This window comes from Eptatretus burgeri, chromosome 12 (assembly GCF_056783735.1).
Source record: "Eptatretus burgeri isolate ZD-2024b chromosome 12, Ebu_testis_v1, whole genome shotgun sequence".
Lineage (NCBI taxonomy): Eukaryota > Metazoa > Chordata > Myxini > Myxiniformes > Myxinidae > Eptatretus > Eptatretus burgeri.
In genome coordinates this window covers 49,627,866-49,644,306 of record NC_140972.1, presented here as the reverse complement: position 1 = coordinate 49,644,306, position 16,441 = coordinate 49,627,866, and the positions used below count along the sequence as shown (strand labels likewise).

The following is a 16,441-nucleotide window of genomic DNA, read 5'->3' as shown; positions in this document are numbered from 1 at the left end:
ACGTCTGCGGTATTTCAAATATATCTTGATTTATCTCTTTCCTGATGCAGCCAGATTGTAGATCTCTGTTGTGGTACTCTGCCCATTGGTAGATGAGCGCCACTACATCAGCTTCATGGCAACGATTACACCTGATGGTTTGCCTTCCGAGTGTGAAACAGGGTAGGAATTTGTAATTTGTTGAGGGTTCCATTGATAACTTGCTGACTTTTTGTGAAAGACTCCCGAGGGATTTTTTTTAACGTCTCCAAACTGATGTTAACAGTTGGGACATCCAATTAAACGTCCATCCGCTGCCGAGGGACAGCGCACTTTGTGATGCAACGCCCTGCCTGTCAAATAGAAATCAGACAGTTTATAGTCGGGAATTGAACCCAGGCTAGACAGCTCAAAGGTAAATGTGTGTACCTCTGCACCATCCTGTCAGCCCCACATTGTCAATGTGTCTCTTCATTAGAATTCCATCCCTTCATGGAGTCTGTTTTGTATCCACATTTGTACCAATAACCTTATTGTTACAAATGCAGTGGTTGCCAAATTAACGTTTTTTTGTGTGTTTAACCACCATACCCACTCTGATACACCGTGAGTAAAGCCAAATAAATGAACAGAAAGCAGCATTCCAACAGGTCAATATCCGACATGCTGGAATCGGACGCATACTCACAATGTGCAGGACATCTGTGGAGATTATCTGCACGCAGTGGAGGGCCGTAGCCAGGGAGCACACAACCGTCGCAAGGACGGTGAGAGCACACACGCTGAACAGAAGGTCCTGACAGCAAGGAGACAGCAAAGACCAATGTAAGTCCAGAGTTAGAGCTGTACACTGTACACTCCAGAGGTAAGGGTTGTCCATTTTGTGTAATAGTGACTGTACAATGGTCAACTGTACAATCGAAGTTTAATCATCAACAATCACATCCACTCTTCCCCGAAATGTCATTGATCAGAAGGTGCTTAAATGTTTAACAAGCATCGGTGTTGTAATATTCGGGCATCAGCTCCGAGATTGAGAGGTTGGCGGTTCGACCCAAGGCCAGGTAACACTATATACTTCAATAAATAGCCCCATGGGGGACTGGTGGTTATTTCTCCAACAGGTGGGATGCCTGGAGATGAGACCGTGTCGGCTTCTGATAAGAAGATTTTTGAATGAAATACGAATATTTGGGGCGAAACCCCCCTTTCACCTCCTTTAAATTGGCGGATCCGGATAGGGAGTGCAGCCCCACGAGACCTTACTGTCCTGATGCTTCATTCCAAATTTGGTCCATATCAGCTCGGTAGTTTGTGAAGAGAAGATGTTTTCGTCAATTGTTAACGGATGGTACGTACGTACGTATGGACAGCCGGACACCGAGACTCTCTATGAATTTATTTCAGAGAAATTACCTAAAAATGGTACGTGCTGCATTGCCGCTAACAGGATCTCAAAATGATGAGCTTGAACAAACAAACAAACACAGGTTGGCAACCATTGCACTGACTTTATGGGCCCAATGGCCACCTCCTGTGCTGAAGTTCCTTGTAAGGGAACTCATGTAAATAAGCAAAGGTAATGACAAATTTTAAGCAGCTTGATGTAGTATTGCTTTCCCCTCTGGGATGGCACCCCTGTCACACTCCTTGCTCATGCCAAAGAAACCAAGGCCTTCAAGATCATTGGAATCTCCTGTGATGAAGCTGAGTCTATGGGCCTATCACTTTCATATTACAGAGGTTGTTGGTGTCTCAGTCTTTGACCAAGCCTGGTGTTGGCTTAATGGTTCAGGTGGCGGCTTGGGATCCTAGGGTCCTGAGTTCAAGCCCCGTTGGCCGCTCAATTAAAATACACCAGGAGGTTGACTCAGCCTGACATCCTTCCGAGGTCGGCAAATGAGCACCAGTGTACTGGTAAAGGGGACACTGCATCAGCGGTACAGCTGCGTCCCAACGAATGATGCAACCAGCAGCCACAGGCTGCACTTGATAGAGAGAGAGTCTTCGACCACCTCCTTTGTCTTACATGCTCTGCTCTTTCCATGCTTCCCCCCCCCCCCCGTCATGTTCCTGCAGGGTACACACAGTCTACCAACAGCCCCCCTCTGGTGAAACTCCCAAAATGCAGGATCACCGCTCACCTCCAGTCATTTGTTCCTCTCCCCCCCCCCCCCCCCACCGGTGGAACCAGCTTCTGCATTCTTTTTAATCTCACTCTTCCCTCCATGTCTTCATCCATTAACCCCTTTAAGAAACAGCTGTTCACCAACATCTCAGATCATGCCGCATAAAAAATCATGATATTTTCAACCCCGACCAACTTCCCCAAAGCTCACATTTCTCCAAGTTTCTAGTTTTTCTTTTCTGAGAGTTTGCTTCTGTATCCATCTTGTCCACCCTCTTTGTCTTTCCCTATCCTTTATTCTTCCCCACATCGCTTACTTCTCCACGTCTCCTTATATTTTGTCCCTCGTCCCTGCTGTTGGTGTGTTTCCCCTCTTTCTATTGTTCCTTTTGTTCTGTTAACTTCTGATCCATTATGTTCTAGCTCCTCCACAAGTCTTGACATTGTATTCAACAACAAAAAAAAACTTGTGCATATGACCATGCGCATTGTTAAACGAAAGCCGAAAGAATGATCGGGACTTGCAGTGAAAAAAAACGAAGAAAGACCTTCAAATGTCATGCGGTGACCATGGCACAAAGGCCACAGACGAAGAGAATTTTTATCGTGGAGCGTTATCTGAACACCAAAGGCAAAACGATTGCTGGAAAACATGGCGAGTAGAAGTGGGAGGGGGTGGGGGGGTGTGGGAGAGGGATCTCCAAAGGGCATGATGGTGGACCCTGACCAAAACGGCCAGAGAGATGGACAGACAGATGGATTGAGAGAAAGACCTAAAAGTGCAGTGTGAACAGGTCACGTGGGCTTGTAAAAGCTTACATCAACAATCAATCCTTCGGAATCCATTAAGCCCTCATCAACAAGACAAACAAATTTGTACAACTTAAACAATGACTGCCTTTGGCCCATCAATGATGGCCAGAAAAGGTCACATTAATGGTCAAGAAAATGCTGAGGCAATGGCAAAGTTCATGGGGAGGGAGCAGGAGGGCAGTGGGAGGCGCAGATCATCTGTCATCTGTCAATCTGTCAATAGATGACAGAATAAATAAATAAATTAGCCACAAATGAGTACAGTACAACCATAAATGAGTCACCACTCATATGGAAGTGTGATGAAAATGCCTCGTAAAAGTTCAGAGAGAGATTTTTCTCAAGCCAGTGGGTCAGAGAAACTGTAGTACAACGAGCGGTGCGTTGGAGATCTAAAGAGCAAGTTCCAGCACCACCGACTGTGTGCGTTGGGCTGTTTGCTTTGTGTGACTCCATATAAAATTACTCCAAACCAGGATTTATGGAAATTATTGTGTTGTCGATTTCTCTTAAACACAAATGAGAATAAAATGAGATGCTTCTTTCCATCATCCCATGCTGTGTGCCCTCCATAGACACTGTGGACATCGTTGTGGAAGTGAAATTAAAAGAAGAAACTTCGTAGCATTGTGATTAGGCCACTCACTCTGATTATTGTGATTTTTGATTCCTCGTTGAAAGGGAACTCACATTGAAGTTCCTTGTAAGGAAACTTGTATTTATACCAGACTTGGTGGAGTAATGGCAGAGTATTTGCTCTGAGTCGGGGAGGTCGCTTGTTTGATTCCAACTCTGACCAAAGATTTCAAAAATGTTGTGTGCTGCTTCCTTGCTTGATGCTCAGCATTTCAAGGAGAGAGTATGGCAAATCCTTTGTGGTTGGCATTCCATGCATGGGGAGAGGGGTGGGGCGAGAGATTTATTCTATGTTGTCTGGTGTCTGTCTGCATGTGTGTATGTGACCTGTGTGTGACAGGTCATTCATGAGTCTTAGATGCTGTATTAATAAAAACAAAAAACAAATGTGAAAAAGCAAATAAGTGATGGAAGTATTTATTTAAATATCAGCCTTGTTTTTATTTGTTAAAGTGAGTAGTTCATCTGGGGTGGCTTTCCACAGCCATTCTGACCTTTAGCGTAAGGCGGATGGCACTGCAATCCTGCAGGGGGTTGAGGCGAACGGTCTCACCCAGATTGGTACACACGGAGGCCTGAGGCTGCTCACAGCACACGCACACCCCTTCCTCCCCAGGCTCAATCTGTGGAGAGAGGCAAAGCAAGTTTGAGCCATTCATTTTCAAATTTCCACCCGCATACTCTCCCACCCCAACTTCCCACACCTTCTCCCACCCAACCCCCCAAGATTCCCCACCTAAGCCATCTCTCCCCCTCCTCAAGGGACTTGTCAGTGCAAGCCAAGGACAGGCACCAATTCATTGCTCTCTCCCTAGAGCAATTTTCAGGCAGGTGTAAAAAGCAAAGTCGAGAAAACAGGATCACTTGAACTGATGCATCCAACAATTGCATTGCCCAGGAAGTTGGGGGAGTCGCCGAGGCAACACAGGCTTATTGTTACAAGCTAGAGGCCCTGATACTTTGGAGACATAATTGCTGTTGAAATAATGAGCTTCAAAGAGTTCTTGTCGAGTGTTCCTTGTAGGTGTGTGATAGCCATTAATAATAAGAAAAAAGGTGTCTGGGATTCGTGAAGTCAGTTCACCGGGTGTTCGCCTCCAAAGTTAGAAAACCCTGAGGTCGACGAAAAATTGGTAACACGTTAAGGAGAAGCAAATTTTTCGGGTAAATAACATTGATAAGGCATCTAATTGCAAGCGTGATCGCTCAAACGCAAACAATCCATTGCAATATCAGGACCTTGTAAGCTTAAAATAATATGGGTGCAGTGAACGCCAAACAAACCAGATGGAGAACAAACGAATTAAGAAAAAAAAACAAAAAACAAAGAGTTCCAATGTAAGCTTAATTAAAATGTCATGATCTCTAAGACATAATTTTACATAAAATTACAGATGGCACAGCCACACACATTAATGAATCGGCGTGTTAATTCAGAGGAACAAAAAATTTCGAGCAGATTTTGATTGTCTTCCATGTGAGGCTTGTGTAAATCCATGCAAAGTCATTTCTAATGTGACTATCAATTTGTTTTGTCTGAACAGATATGATTAAATGTTTTCATTTAAATATAGATATGACAGCATGGTGAAGGAGTAGCACACTTTGTCTGGTTTTGGCTCGACTTCCGACCTGACGACAAGCTGTCTGATTGGTACTTCGCAGGTCGAACATTGCACCGTGAAGTGTGCCGTCCCTCGGATGGACGTTAAGCCAAGTGCGCCATCCGCTAGCATTAGCTGGTGCACGTTAAAGATCCCATGGCATCACCGATGCCCTGAGCAAATTACAAATTCCTGCTGAAATCGGCTCCAGTCGAATGTCAGACATGGAGATCCGCTTCGTGAAAGACTTGGGACAAAAACCTTCCATAGCTGATCCCACACGAATGTGGAAATAATTAGGGCCATTAAAGATGTTCCATCTAAACATGTGAGGTTAACAGTACCAATTATCAAAAGCCTTTCGCGGGAAGCTCAAGAGGCACTCCTGGACTAGTCGTGGGAGAAATTGCAGTCGAGGACCTCCAATGGTTTTCCATGTTATTGGATACTTATGGTATGCCCAACAGAGTTTGAATCCAAGCTGCTCTTGATGGGCTGTCGTGTTTCTTATATTCTCAGCTATGGGTCATGGAAGTGCTGATGTTATGGTTAGTATTTCGGTGTGAGTTTAGCAAGGGAAGAACAAATGATTGCTTCAAGGAACTATAGAGAGAGAGAGACCAAAGCTCTTCATGGAATGGAATTAATTTTCACGTGAGAGGGAGAATGTGAGAGAATAAGATATCATGGAAGAAAACAATGAATGAGTCGAGGAAATGGTGGGAGAACAGAACTTTCTATGCGTCCACTGACAAAGTCGCTGAAGGCATTATGTTTTTGGTTGTCCGCACGTACGTCCATGATGATTCTCTCCGTTATCTCTGCAACTGTTTAGCCACTTGACAAAACATTTTCACCATAGGTGTGGCTACTCATTTAGAACGTTGTAATGATAATTGTGATATCAAAGATCACGTGGTGTGGCATTCATGTTGGAAAAATGGAAAAAAAAAGTTGGACCTCTGTATCTCCAAAACCGCACCATGGAAAAATTGAAAGTTGGCACATGACAAGCCCTCCCCAGGGGAAATAAGTGTGATTTTTGATGATATCAGAGGTGACTTCGTTATGACGTCAAACGCTTTATCCAATCAGAATGAAAAATTTTTGAGGGTGATCTCAGGCTACATTGTATTGGGGGGGAAAGAATGATGACATCATCGGTAATGTGGGTCGGCAGCAATAAAAAAATTTAAACATAAAAACCTTCAAAAAATTCTCTGAAACGGCTAAACAGATAGAGGCGAAACTTTACAGGCATGATCGCCTATCCATGAGGAACAAAAAGTTCTCCAGCTGTGATGTCAAAGGTCACAGGTCAGAACATGTACAGTATAGGAGCATGTGCTGGAGCAGCGCATTGCTGCATCCACTTTCCACTGGCACTCCAGGGGCCTACATCTGGCCATCCCCGAGGCAGATGCCTGGCCATCCCCATCTCCTTGAGATGACGATCAACCTGCTGCAACCACGAGGCACGTGGTTGCCCATTGGCCTCCCCCACTCACAAGACTCCCTCGCAGAGAGAATCTGCTGAGTTGGATCAGCATCAGCAAAACGAGCCACATTTCCATACAGCCACAGCTGATGCTCACAGTCAATGCAGGTAAGAAGTCCCATCTGGGTCTTTCGCAGCAACCACTTGTTGGACAAAAGTCTGACCAGCGATAGCCAAGGATTCTCCGAAGAGACTTGGTTCCGAAGTAGTTAAGTCACCATCTCAGATTCTTGGTTAGGGTAAAAGTCTCACATCTATAAAGCAAGACGAGAGTAGAGGATTGCTCAAGTAGAGCAAGGATTTAAAGATGAGGACTTTCGTCCTGCACATGTACCGACAGCGCACACCTCGTGATCCATTGAATCCATGACTCCAGACCCGACCCAGACATCTATTGACCTCTGCCTCACAGCCAGCAGAGACATGAATATCACTGCCAAAGAAAAGTGAATGTCTCTGTGACCTCAACTTCCTCATCACAAACAGGTACAGATAAGATAGCAGCATCCAAGATGTCATCGAAAGCCTGGATCTTAGTTTTGACTAAGGAAACCCGTAATCCCAGTGGCTCCGACTCCTCATTCAGCACCTCAAAGGCCCACATAATGATACCCAACGTCTCCGCCAAAATGACTGATTCATCTGCAAAATCAAGGTCAGAGATCTTCACATTCCCAAACGACGCACCACAGCTTGATCTTTCCAACATCCTCCCTAGAATCTAGTCCATACAAGCAATGAAAAGTGTGGAGCCAGTACACACCCATGACGAACTCCAGTAACACCAGGAAATAAATTGGAGATGGGACCACTACACCTCACAACACTCTCAGTACTAGAGTATAGTTCAGACATCAGATTGATCAGTTTTGGAGCCACGTCACGAAGACCAAGAATCCTCCAGAGGGCGTCCCGATTCATTGCATCAAACGCTTTGCAGAGATCAACATAGGCTGCAAAAAGCCCTTGCCAAATCTCTCGTCTGCATTCGGTGAGGACCCGAAAGGCAAGGATATGGTCAATCGTTCACCTCTTTGGTGTAAAACCTCACTGTTCTGGCTGTTGGTGCTCAAGCAGATGGTGATGAACCCTGTCAATAATTATCTGAGTGAAGAACTTGCCCAGAACTGAGAGCAGCATCACCCTCAGTAGCTGTTGCAGTCATGGAGGTCACCCTTTCCTTTCCAGAGAGGGACAAGAAGGCCCCTCTTACAGTCAGTTGGGATAATGTCTTTGCTCCAGAGCCCAGATCTGCATGCAACGACATGACTACAGCATTTCGACCAGCCTTGAGAAGTTCAGCATGGATGACACAGATCCCAGTGGCTTTACCCCCAGTCAACCGGTTGACTGCAGCCTTTGTTTCCACAAAAGAAAGTGGTTCATAGTTGATTGAAGGGTCAGCAATAGGGGGAGTAACACCCCTGACATCAAACTGAATAGCTAGTGGGTCAGCCTGGTACAGCCACTCAAAGCAACCAGCCCAGTGAGCATTCACTTCGGACTCCTCTGTCAAGAGCCTACCACCCTCTGCAATTACTGCAGTACACCAAGGGACGGTCTTGGAGGAACGCAATGCACAAATTCCCCTATAAGCAGGATGAAAATCACTTGAAAACAGGTGATGCTTGCTACCCCCTAAACAAATTCCTCACACATATGCCTCCTTGTCCACCCTCAGTGCACGTACAGTTTTACACCTCAACTACCTGAACAGCTCAGCTCTGCCATTAAGCCTGGAAACGTCACCCACATGTTCCCCATGCCTTGGGGAGACCACCATGTTTACGAATAATTAATAGGTCACATGGTTTAGCAGCCATGTTGGATTAAACGAAAATCTTAAAAAAAAATTATTTCACTTGAACTGCTTCAACAATTGACATGAAACGTCACAATTATGATCTGGTCATGGGGAATATACGTTATAAATTCCAACCTGATCGGACGCACGGTGTGGCAGCAAGAATCATTCAATGTTTTTAATCTGGGTTCAGGGATTTCAATCAAACTTGGCAAAAGTGTGCATGATGATGTAATAATGTGGGCGGTGGTATACCTGTCGACGTCGTAATATCGAAGAGTGCCGTTCCAGTTGTTTTTTCAGAGATTATTCTTAGATCACGTTTTGTGTTTTTGGGTAATGTTATGAATGTAATAAACAATGCATACAATTTACAAGCGCAGAGATATGTACGTTACGCAAACAGAGAAGTAGGTGTGCATGAACAGTCATACACATGCGCACGCACACACTCGCACACCACTGCTGTAGACTTTTGTAACCAAATGAGATATCCATTTGATGACTGGATTCAAAATTCCGGAATTAGACAGTTGTACTCACAAGGAAATGTAAACAAGGGACTTCTACATCATGCTATATTTTGAAATGACGTCACTGCATTATCAAACAATTTTTTTTCAAGGTTTCTTTTGATTGTTTGTGTGAGTGAAAGCTGATATAAAGATTCAGATTATCTTTATCAAACTAAAACATCTTCCTTCAGTCTTGCCAAACTTTCTGGTAAAATAAATGAAGAGAATTTGCTTCGCTTTAATTGCCTCACCACAATTTACAGCAAAGCAAAGACCAATCAACAAAAATATAAGTTAAAACAAGAAAAGTGATGAAGGTATCTATCGGAAGTAACTGAGGTTTGCTCTTGACGCAAATCAGGACTGATGGATTCAAATCAAATGCAAGTAAAAACAATCCATCAAACAAACAAGTAGTCATAGACCAGTACTTATGAAATCAGTCACTGCAACCTTGCCCTCTGGACATCAAAAACAACAGGCTTCCAGCTTTTGATTTGTGAACCAATTCAGTGATCCAATATGCAAATTATGTTCAAACTAGAAGAATAACCACCCTCTGGGTCAGTGGAGCTTGCACATTACTGATTGAAAAATGTATAGTCTATATTGCAAGAAAAAGAGACTACAAAAGTTTATGTGGTGTGAATTTAAAGGGGTCTAATAGGTCTAAAGGTCTGCAGGTCTAAAGGGTCATTAACAGGTGTAAAGAGTCTAAGAGGTTTCAAGGGTCCAAAGGGTCAAAAGGGGTCGAAAGGGTCTTACGGGTTGGAGGGGGTCTCAATGAGCTAAAAGGTTGAAAGAGTCAAGGGGTGTAAAGGATCTTAAAATGTCTAAAATATCTAAAAGAGTCTAAAGAGGTCAAAAGGGTATGTTCCAGTAGTAGTTATAGTCTTAAGGATCTTAGGGGGTCAAAGGGTTCAAGGGGTTATATGGATTCTAAGGGGTCTAAGGGTTCTAATTTGTCGAAAGGGTCAGAAGGGTTTTAAAAGGGTCCAAAGGGTGTAAAGCATTGAAAGGGTCAATGGGTCTAAGTGGTCTAAAGGTCTTCAGAGGTCTAAATGGGTCAAAAGGGGGTTTAAAGGGCTAAAAGGTACATGCCAATAGTGCATAATTAATACACACTCACATGGGTCGACCGAGGCTTCACCTTGAGGAGGCTCCACTTCAAAAAGGCTTTATCATCCGCCCGTGTTTTTTTGTTTTATATATAGATATTGTTGCGGTTGAGGAAATTCGCAAACCATCATTCAGGTCCAGTAGGTGAGATATCTCTGTAAGTACATGTGTAGTTAGCCCCAAACCCGTTGTTTAGAGGGAATAAATGTGATTCATTCAGGCTGCGACCCTTTAAGATAGCCGTTTTTCTGTTCTATCTTTATTTTGAACCAACCACGTCTCAACCGCCATCACACAACAACCACCAACCACAACGCCGCTTCAAAACAACAACAACGCCAACAGCCACGACCTTTACCTTCACAACTCGCTCCCGCAAACATCGCATCACCGCCATTCCAAGTGTCACCGTGGCCATGGACCAGCACTTTGGACCCTCCACCACCTTCCCCTCTCCTTCTGCGGCCATTCCCGCACCGCTTGTGGGCACCGAGCGTCAGGCTGTCCTGGACTCGTACAGGGCGTGCGCCGAGCCGCGGGTACAAAGTTCGGCCTTTCCGAGGAGAAGTCGGATCAGGAATGATACACGCCCACTTCTGATCCATCCAATCAGCAAGCGCGGGGCGATTTGGCCCCGCCTCCAGGCGTGTCGGAGTAGAATCGATATATGCAAATTCGAGGATCGGGGGAGATTCACGCCCCTTTTTCTCCGTCCAATGGGCGAGCGTGGCTCCACCCCCGAGCTTGTTCTGATCCAGAAATTTGCATATGGGTTCTCCCACACCACTACAAAGCGCCGAGTGCGGGGCGAATTCAGTGAGTTTTTTCGGTCAAGGCGAGTTGGAGAAGAGTTGAGAGAGTTTGAGTTGGAGAAGGGTTGGAGGCAGTCGGCTGAGGAGAATCGGGTCTGGAGAGTGGCAGTCTGTCGGGGTTCGGAGTCTGTCGGGGAGCTGCAGAGAGAGGAAGCCTGGAGCCTGGAGCGCGGTCGAGGTGATTTGCTGCAGTCGGCTGAGGAGAATTGTGGAGGGGACCGGATACCTCGGGTCCAAGGCAAGGAAGACGGCGGTCGGCGACGAGGTCGCAGTGCAGTCGCTCGTCGCGGGATCCAAGCAAGCCAGCTATCCTCTTTCCCCAGAGCATCAACAATTCTCCCCTTTTTCCACCCCGTGCTGAGATAGTGTGAAAAGTTGGGCCCCGTTCCCACCCCAAGCAGTGCCAACGAAATCCGCGAAGGAGCGTGGAGTCGGGGCACCGCCGCCACATTTGTGGCTCATCACAAATCACGGGTAGGATCCACCCGGTCTCGCGGCCCCCAGGCCCCGTCTGTCCCCTTGTCGTTGAGGGTGGCCCTTTTCTTTTGCTTTTGAGTATATGTGTTGTTGGCGCCGTCTGTAAAGTAAAACTGTGTAAGTGTTGCCGTGTGCTCGCATAGTCGGTAGTAGATCTGCATTGTTGTGTTTCTTTTGTAACATCTGCTTTTAGTGCATAATTGTTGTAATTGTATATGTGTGCTTTCCGTGTGCCGCGGAATAAATGTGCCTTATGTTGAACTGTTTTCCCGTTTCGCTTCGTCTTTTCTTTAATTGAATCTCCATCTTGCTTCACGTAAAGGGTTGGTAGTGGGCTTAATACGCCCGATAATTAATCGGAACCGTCGAGGCCGACGATAACACCGCTCGGTTATCCCGATAGTACGGAACGGGTCGCTTAAGTGGCCCGTGTCCAGAGTCGACCTGTGGCGAGGTGCGATCGCCCGGTCTACCCTCCGTGTGGGTACTTAGGGAGGTCGAATTTGGCGAACAACCCTATCCCACGCGGGGGACCGATTGGCACGATCGTGGTGAGGCCGAAAGGCCCACCCGTGACTAGTTCCCGGCGTTAGTCCGAGAGGGTCACGACAGAATTGTCCGTCCGGTGGGCGACGTGCCGCGATTCGAGTTACGTGGCCGCTCGCACGCCGACGGGCAGGAATTCGCAACAATATCAAGTGAATCGGATTAAAATTGATGATGTGACCTTAACCTTTTGACCTCAAAAACCGGATGTGAAGGTCTTAACGAGTCCAAAGGTTGTTAAAAGCTCTAGGAGGGTCTTATAAAGGGGAACCCAAATGCTCAGACCACCTCAATGTTAATCTATCCCTTGGTACACTTCAAAATAGATATGATGTGTCTTTTTTCGATTTGTTGTTTATAAATTAGGTAATTTTGCAATTAAAAGTCGAAATCTTCTTCTCCACGATTAGCCATGATGTTGCAACCAGTAGTTGACTGCCATATCAATATTGTCTACGGATTACAATGTGGTACGTTTTAAGATCAAGTGAAACGGTGAAAATTTTTCGATTTTCCACAAATATGCTGAGTTGATGCGTCCTTGGTGGCTGTGGCAATACAAACCGAGATGGTTTCATGCTACACCAATGGTCAAAAGACCCTGAGTTTGCCAGAAATTGGACGAGGCTTGTCCGAAATACCCGAGTGTGGATCGGGCCGACAAAATGTTCGCTTTTGTGCTCAGAACATTTTACAGAGAACTGTTATGAAACAACAGAGATAGCTGTAGATCTTCTGGTTATCCATGACGATTGAGAGAGGGTGCAGTCCCCCCAGAGTGAAGCGGAAGAAACAGCCATCGCTCAAAACTGTAACACCATCTCTACCCAGCAACCAGCACGTGCACATGGGCAATTTGAGCGGTGACGCAAACACCTGTATTGGCCTGCCAGTAGCCGATCTCACCTTGTCACCACCCACCTCGACAGTGGGACATGGCACGGACACAACAAAGCATGGAAACAATAGAGACACGGCGCGACACAACCACAGACATGATGACGGGACAGGGCGTGACACGGCACAGACACGATGATGGAACATGGCACGGCACAACCGCAGACACGACGGTGAGACATGGCACAGACATGACGGCGAGACCGTGATTAATGATTTTCAATGGTTTTCAGAAGAAAAAAAAAATTGCGTTTGGGTTTCCCTTCAAGGGTTCGACTTCCGGTTTGGGGTTTTCGCACGTGCACAACAAAATCTAAGCTGCTAGTTTCCACCTTACTGAAGCTGAGTTTTCTGAACCGGGTTTGTCGAGTTTTTATGTTGTGTCTTTCATCGAAGTATTGCTGTTGTATCCCATGCAATATTTCGTGTTAATTCGCTCATTGTTTGTGCTATTAACTTGGTATTATTCAAGGCCTGACGCGGCCTTTCCTCAGATAGAAAATGTGAAAATGATTTGTCTCTGTGTTGTTCCTTGTTTTGCTTCTTTCTTCCCGGGTATCTTGCTTGTACAGTCAGTCCTTGTTTAACTTTGTTGTTACATTCTTGAAAAGTGCGACTTTAACTGAAACAACTTTAATCGAATCCAATTTCCCCAGAATAATTCATGTAAATAGGGGGTTAGGTTCCAGGGAAAATTTTTTGTTGCCAGACAAAATACTTATTTACATATAGAGAATAAGTTTTTCAAAAATTTAAACAAATCAATTGAATAACATCATTTCTAGTTGCTTCAGATCTTCATTGGTTAGCTCTTCTCCACGTGAATTGCAGAAGTGTCACGTCGGCTTCTTCCACCTCATCAAAGCGTGCTTTATTGGCCAAGCCGAGAATAACTTTTTTCAACGTGGGGACAACATCTTTATGCTCTGGCTTATACTGTAGCTTTATTAAAACGATGAAAACCATGAGTTTGGGACTAAATTAGAAGTAAGACAACTTTAAATGAGTATGTTCTCTCATATATTAGCGACTTAACAAAACAATGTTACCTGGGATGATGTTATGTGAGGACTTACTGTACCTCCTCAACATCATCTGATTCATCTTCCTGATCACTTCCAAAAATCAAGGGACCAACAACAAAAACTTTATCTCTCACTTCAAATGATCTCAACAATCAATCTCATTTCTACTTTAATTTATTTTTCCCTGTTCTCCTGGTTCTACATTTCCAACTTCTGTGACTCCATGGGACTGACTCAATCTGAAAACTTTTCCACCCAGATTCTCCCAATGGCAAATCCTCCCTTCCAGACTTGGTAATTACAAACATCCCTGACAATGTGTCCTGCTCTTCCTCTGCTCCAATTGGTTCATCTGATCATATCCTTGTGAAAGTCAACATCTCTCTGGCTATTCTCACAGTTCTGCATCAACACTGGCAAGTCTGGCATTTCATTCAAGCAGATTGGCAGGGACTGCATGCAGCCATCTCTCTTCAGGACTGACCTCCCATATCTACTGCCCCTGATGTTAACTCAGCCTGGGAATTCTTCCACAAAAATCTGCTCTCTCTCTCTCGTGCACAGATTCATCCCATCTCATTATTTAATTATCCTACCTTTCTTCCCACCTGAATCCTGTGGTGAGGCAGTTGCTCTGAAACAACTCGCCTTCTCTTCCTGTAAGGCAAATCCGACCAAAGGCAATTTCAGTGCATTCCACAAAGTCTGCAACAAGTTTCTGGCCACTCTCAGGAGAGCGAGAAAACAAGTGTCCAACCTCAAGAATGAACTTTCAAACTTGTCTCCCTCCTCTAAAACCTGGTGGTGCCTTAAGTGATGAATGCTCCCCCTCCATCCCTTCCATCTCTGCAAATGGCACCACATCCGACTCCACTTGTGAGAAGGTCGAATGCTTCAATTCTGTGTTTGCCTCCAAATCTTGTGTCCCCAACCCGTTACTCTTGGTACCCAGAATCCCCTGTCAAACCCAACTGCTCCTGGAGTCTGTGTTTTGCACCTGAGAAGGTGGAGAAGGCTCTTTCAACTCTCGACTCTGCAAATGGATCGGACAGCATCAGATTGTCCTAAAAACCTGCTCTGCTGCTCTTGCACAAACTCTCTCTGCCATTTTCACCATATCATTTGCCCAAGGTCATCTTCCATCTGCTTGGAAATCAGCTAACATCACTGCATTACATAAAAAGGTGCAAAAACGAATCCCCTGAACTACAGACCTATCAACTTACTTCGAATCATCAGCAAGGTCATGCATTCCATAATCACAGCTGATATGAAATCATTCCTTTTCTCCAACAGCCTCATCTCAGATCATCAATGTAGATTCAGACCAGGTCACTCCACCTTGGACATTCTGCTTCAACTCACCCAAGAATGGATGGAGGCCTTCAATGTCAGACATGATATCAGAGACGGATCTCTGGATATATATCATGCTTTTGATACAGTCTGGCATCCTGCCTTACTCTCCAAACTCTCTGCCTGTGGCATCCAAGATCAACGTCACACAAGGTTTACTGACATCCTCTACTCTCGCAGCCAACATACAGCTCTCAATGGAATCCTTTCATTTCCTCTCCCTCTCAAGGCTGGAGAGGCCTAAGGCAGTGTTCTGGGCCCAGTCCAATTCCTGATCTTCATCAATCATTGATCTCACTCTCTGGAAAATCCCCTTTTTCTACTTGCTAATGACTCCACCTTCTGCCATGACATCTCTCATCCTTCAGAAAGGCAGGCTGCAGCCTCTTTCCTCTCTTCAGACCTCGACAAAATCACAAGCTGGTCCAACACTTGGAATATGTCTTTTCAAGAAAAATCTTGATCTCAATCTCAATATACTGTTGTGGTTCTTGGAACCAACAGATAGTGGTCCCAAGACAGTTATTCCATTATTATACGTGTTGATAGTCCCCTTCGTTTTGTCTAGCGGGACAACAAGGGCATGCATTGCGATGATCTCATAGCTAGGTTTGCTTACATCATTTTTTCTTCATTTTGTCCATACTCTTCTTTTTGTCTGATTATTCCTGAGGTAAATCTGAGCCACGTGTGCCTTCGCTGTGAGGTGGGCCCTCATGGAGGCCAGCGCGTGCGGCGCCACTGCGAGGAACGATAATGCACAGGCATTAACGGCACAGAGCCCTCATTCGCAAGCAAGCCCTAAAACCAACGTGTGCAGCGAGTCACACAGTGCTCTTAGCAGTGCGGGATTATCGACTCGAGCTTCCGATGATCTGGGGAGGATTGCCGGTTGCATTAAAAAGGCATATGAATGAATACCTCTTAAAAGGCTGCACAAATGGTGTTTTTCACAACACAGGAAACACAGCCAGCACAACGCCCAAGCTGCAGGAAACACGTACGGAGGCCGAGAAGGCGACTCCATGCCACGTTGGGTGGGATGCGAGTGTGCGAAGTAAAAAGCGGCGCGTTCCTTTTCAACCAAATATTTGACATATTGGTGTTCGCCACGTGCACACGCGAGCAGAGTCGTGCGGACGTGGGCGCTGGCCACGTGTGTAATGGCCGAATCCTGCGCACTGTATAGAATGTGCTCGAAGGCAGACACGTGCGCCACTTGCGAAACATGC

General features: G+C 45.4%; 1 protein-coding gene across 10 annotated transcripts in view; it reads right to left on the bottom strand.

Annotated features, from left to right (window-relative positions):
• LOC147015582 (uncharacterized) overlaps positions 1-16,441 on the bottom strand; it is a 348,908-nt gene that overhangs the window by 111,878 nt on the left and 220,589 nt on the right. For 9 of the 10 annotated variants that reach the window (XM_085850470.1, XM_085850475.1, XM_085850469.1 and 6 more), the window contains 2 exons: positions 4,051-4,179; positions 668-775 (listed from right to left, as the gene is read on the bottom strand). In XM_085850470.1, coding sequence (XP_085706596.1) covers positions 668-775; positions 4,051-4,179 — 237 coding nt within the window. The remainder of the gene's footprint in view (positions 1-667; positions 776-4,050; positions 4,180-16,441) is intronic. The other variant, XM_085850471.1, reaches the window with a different exon arrangement.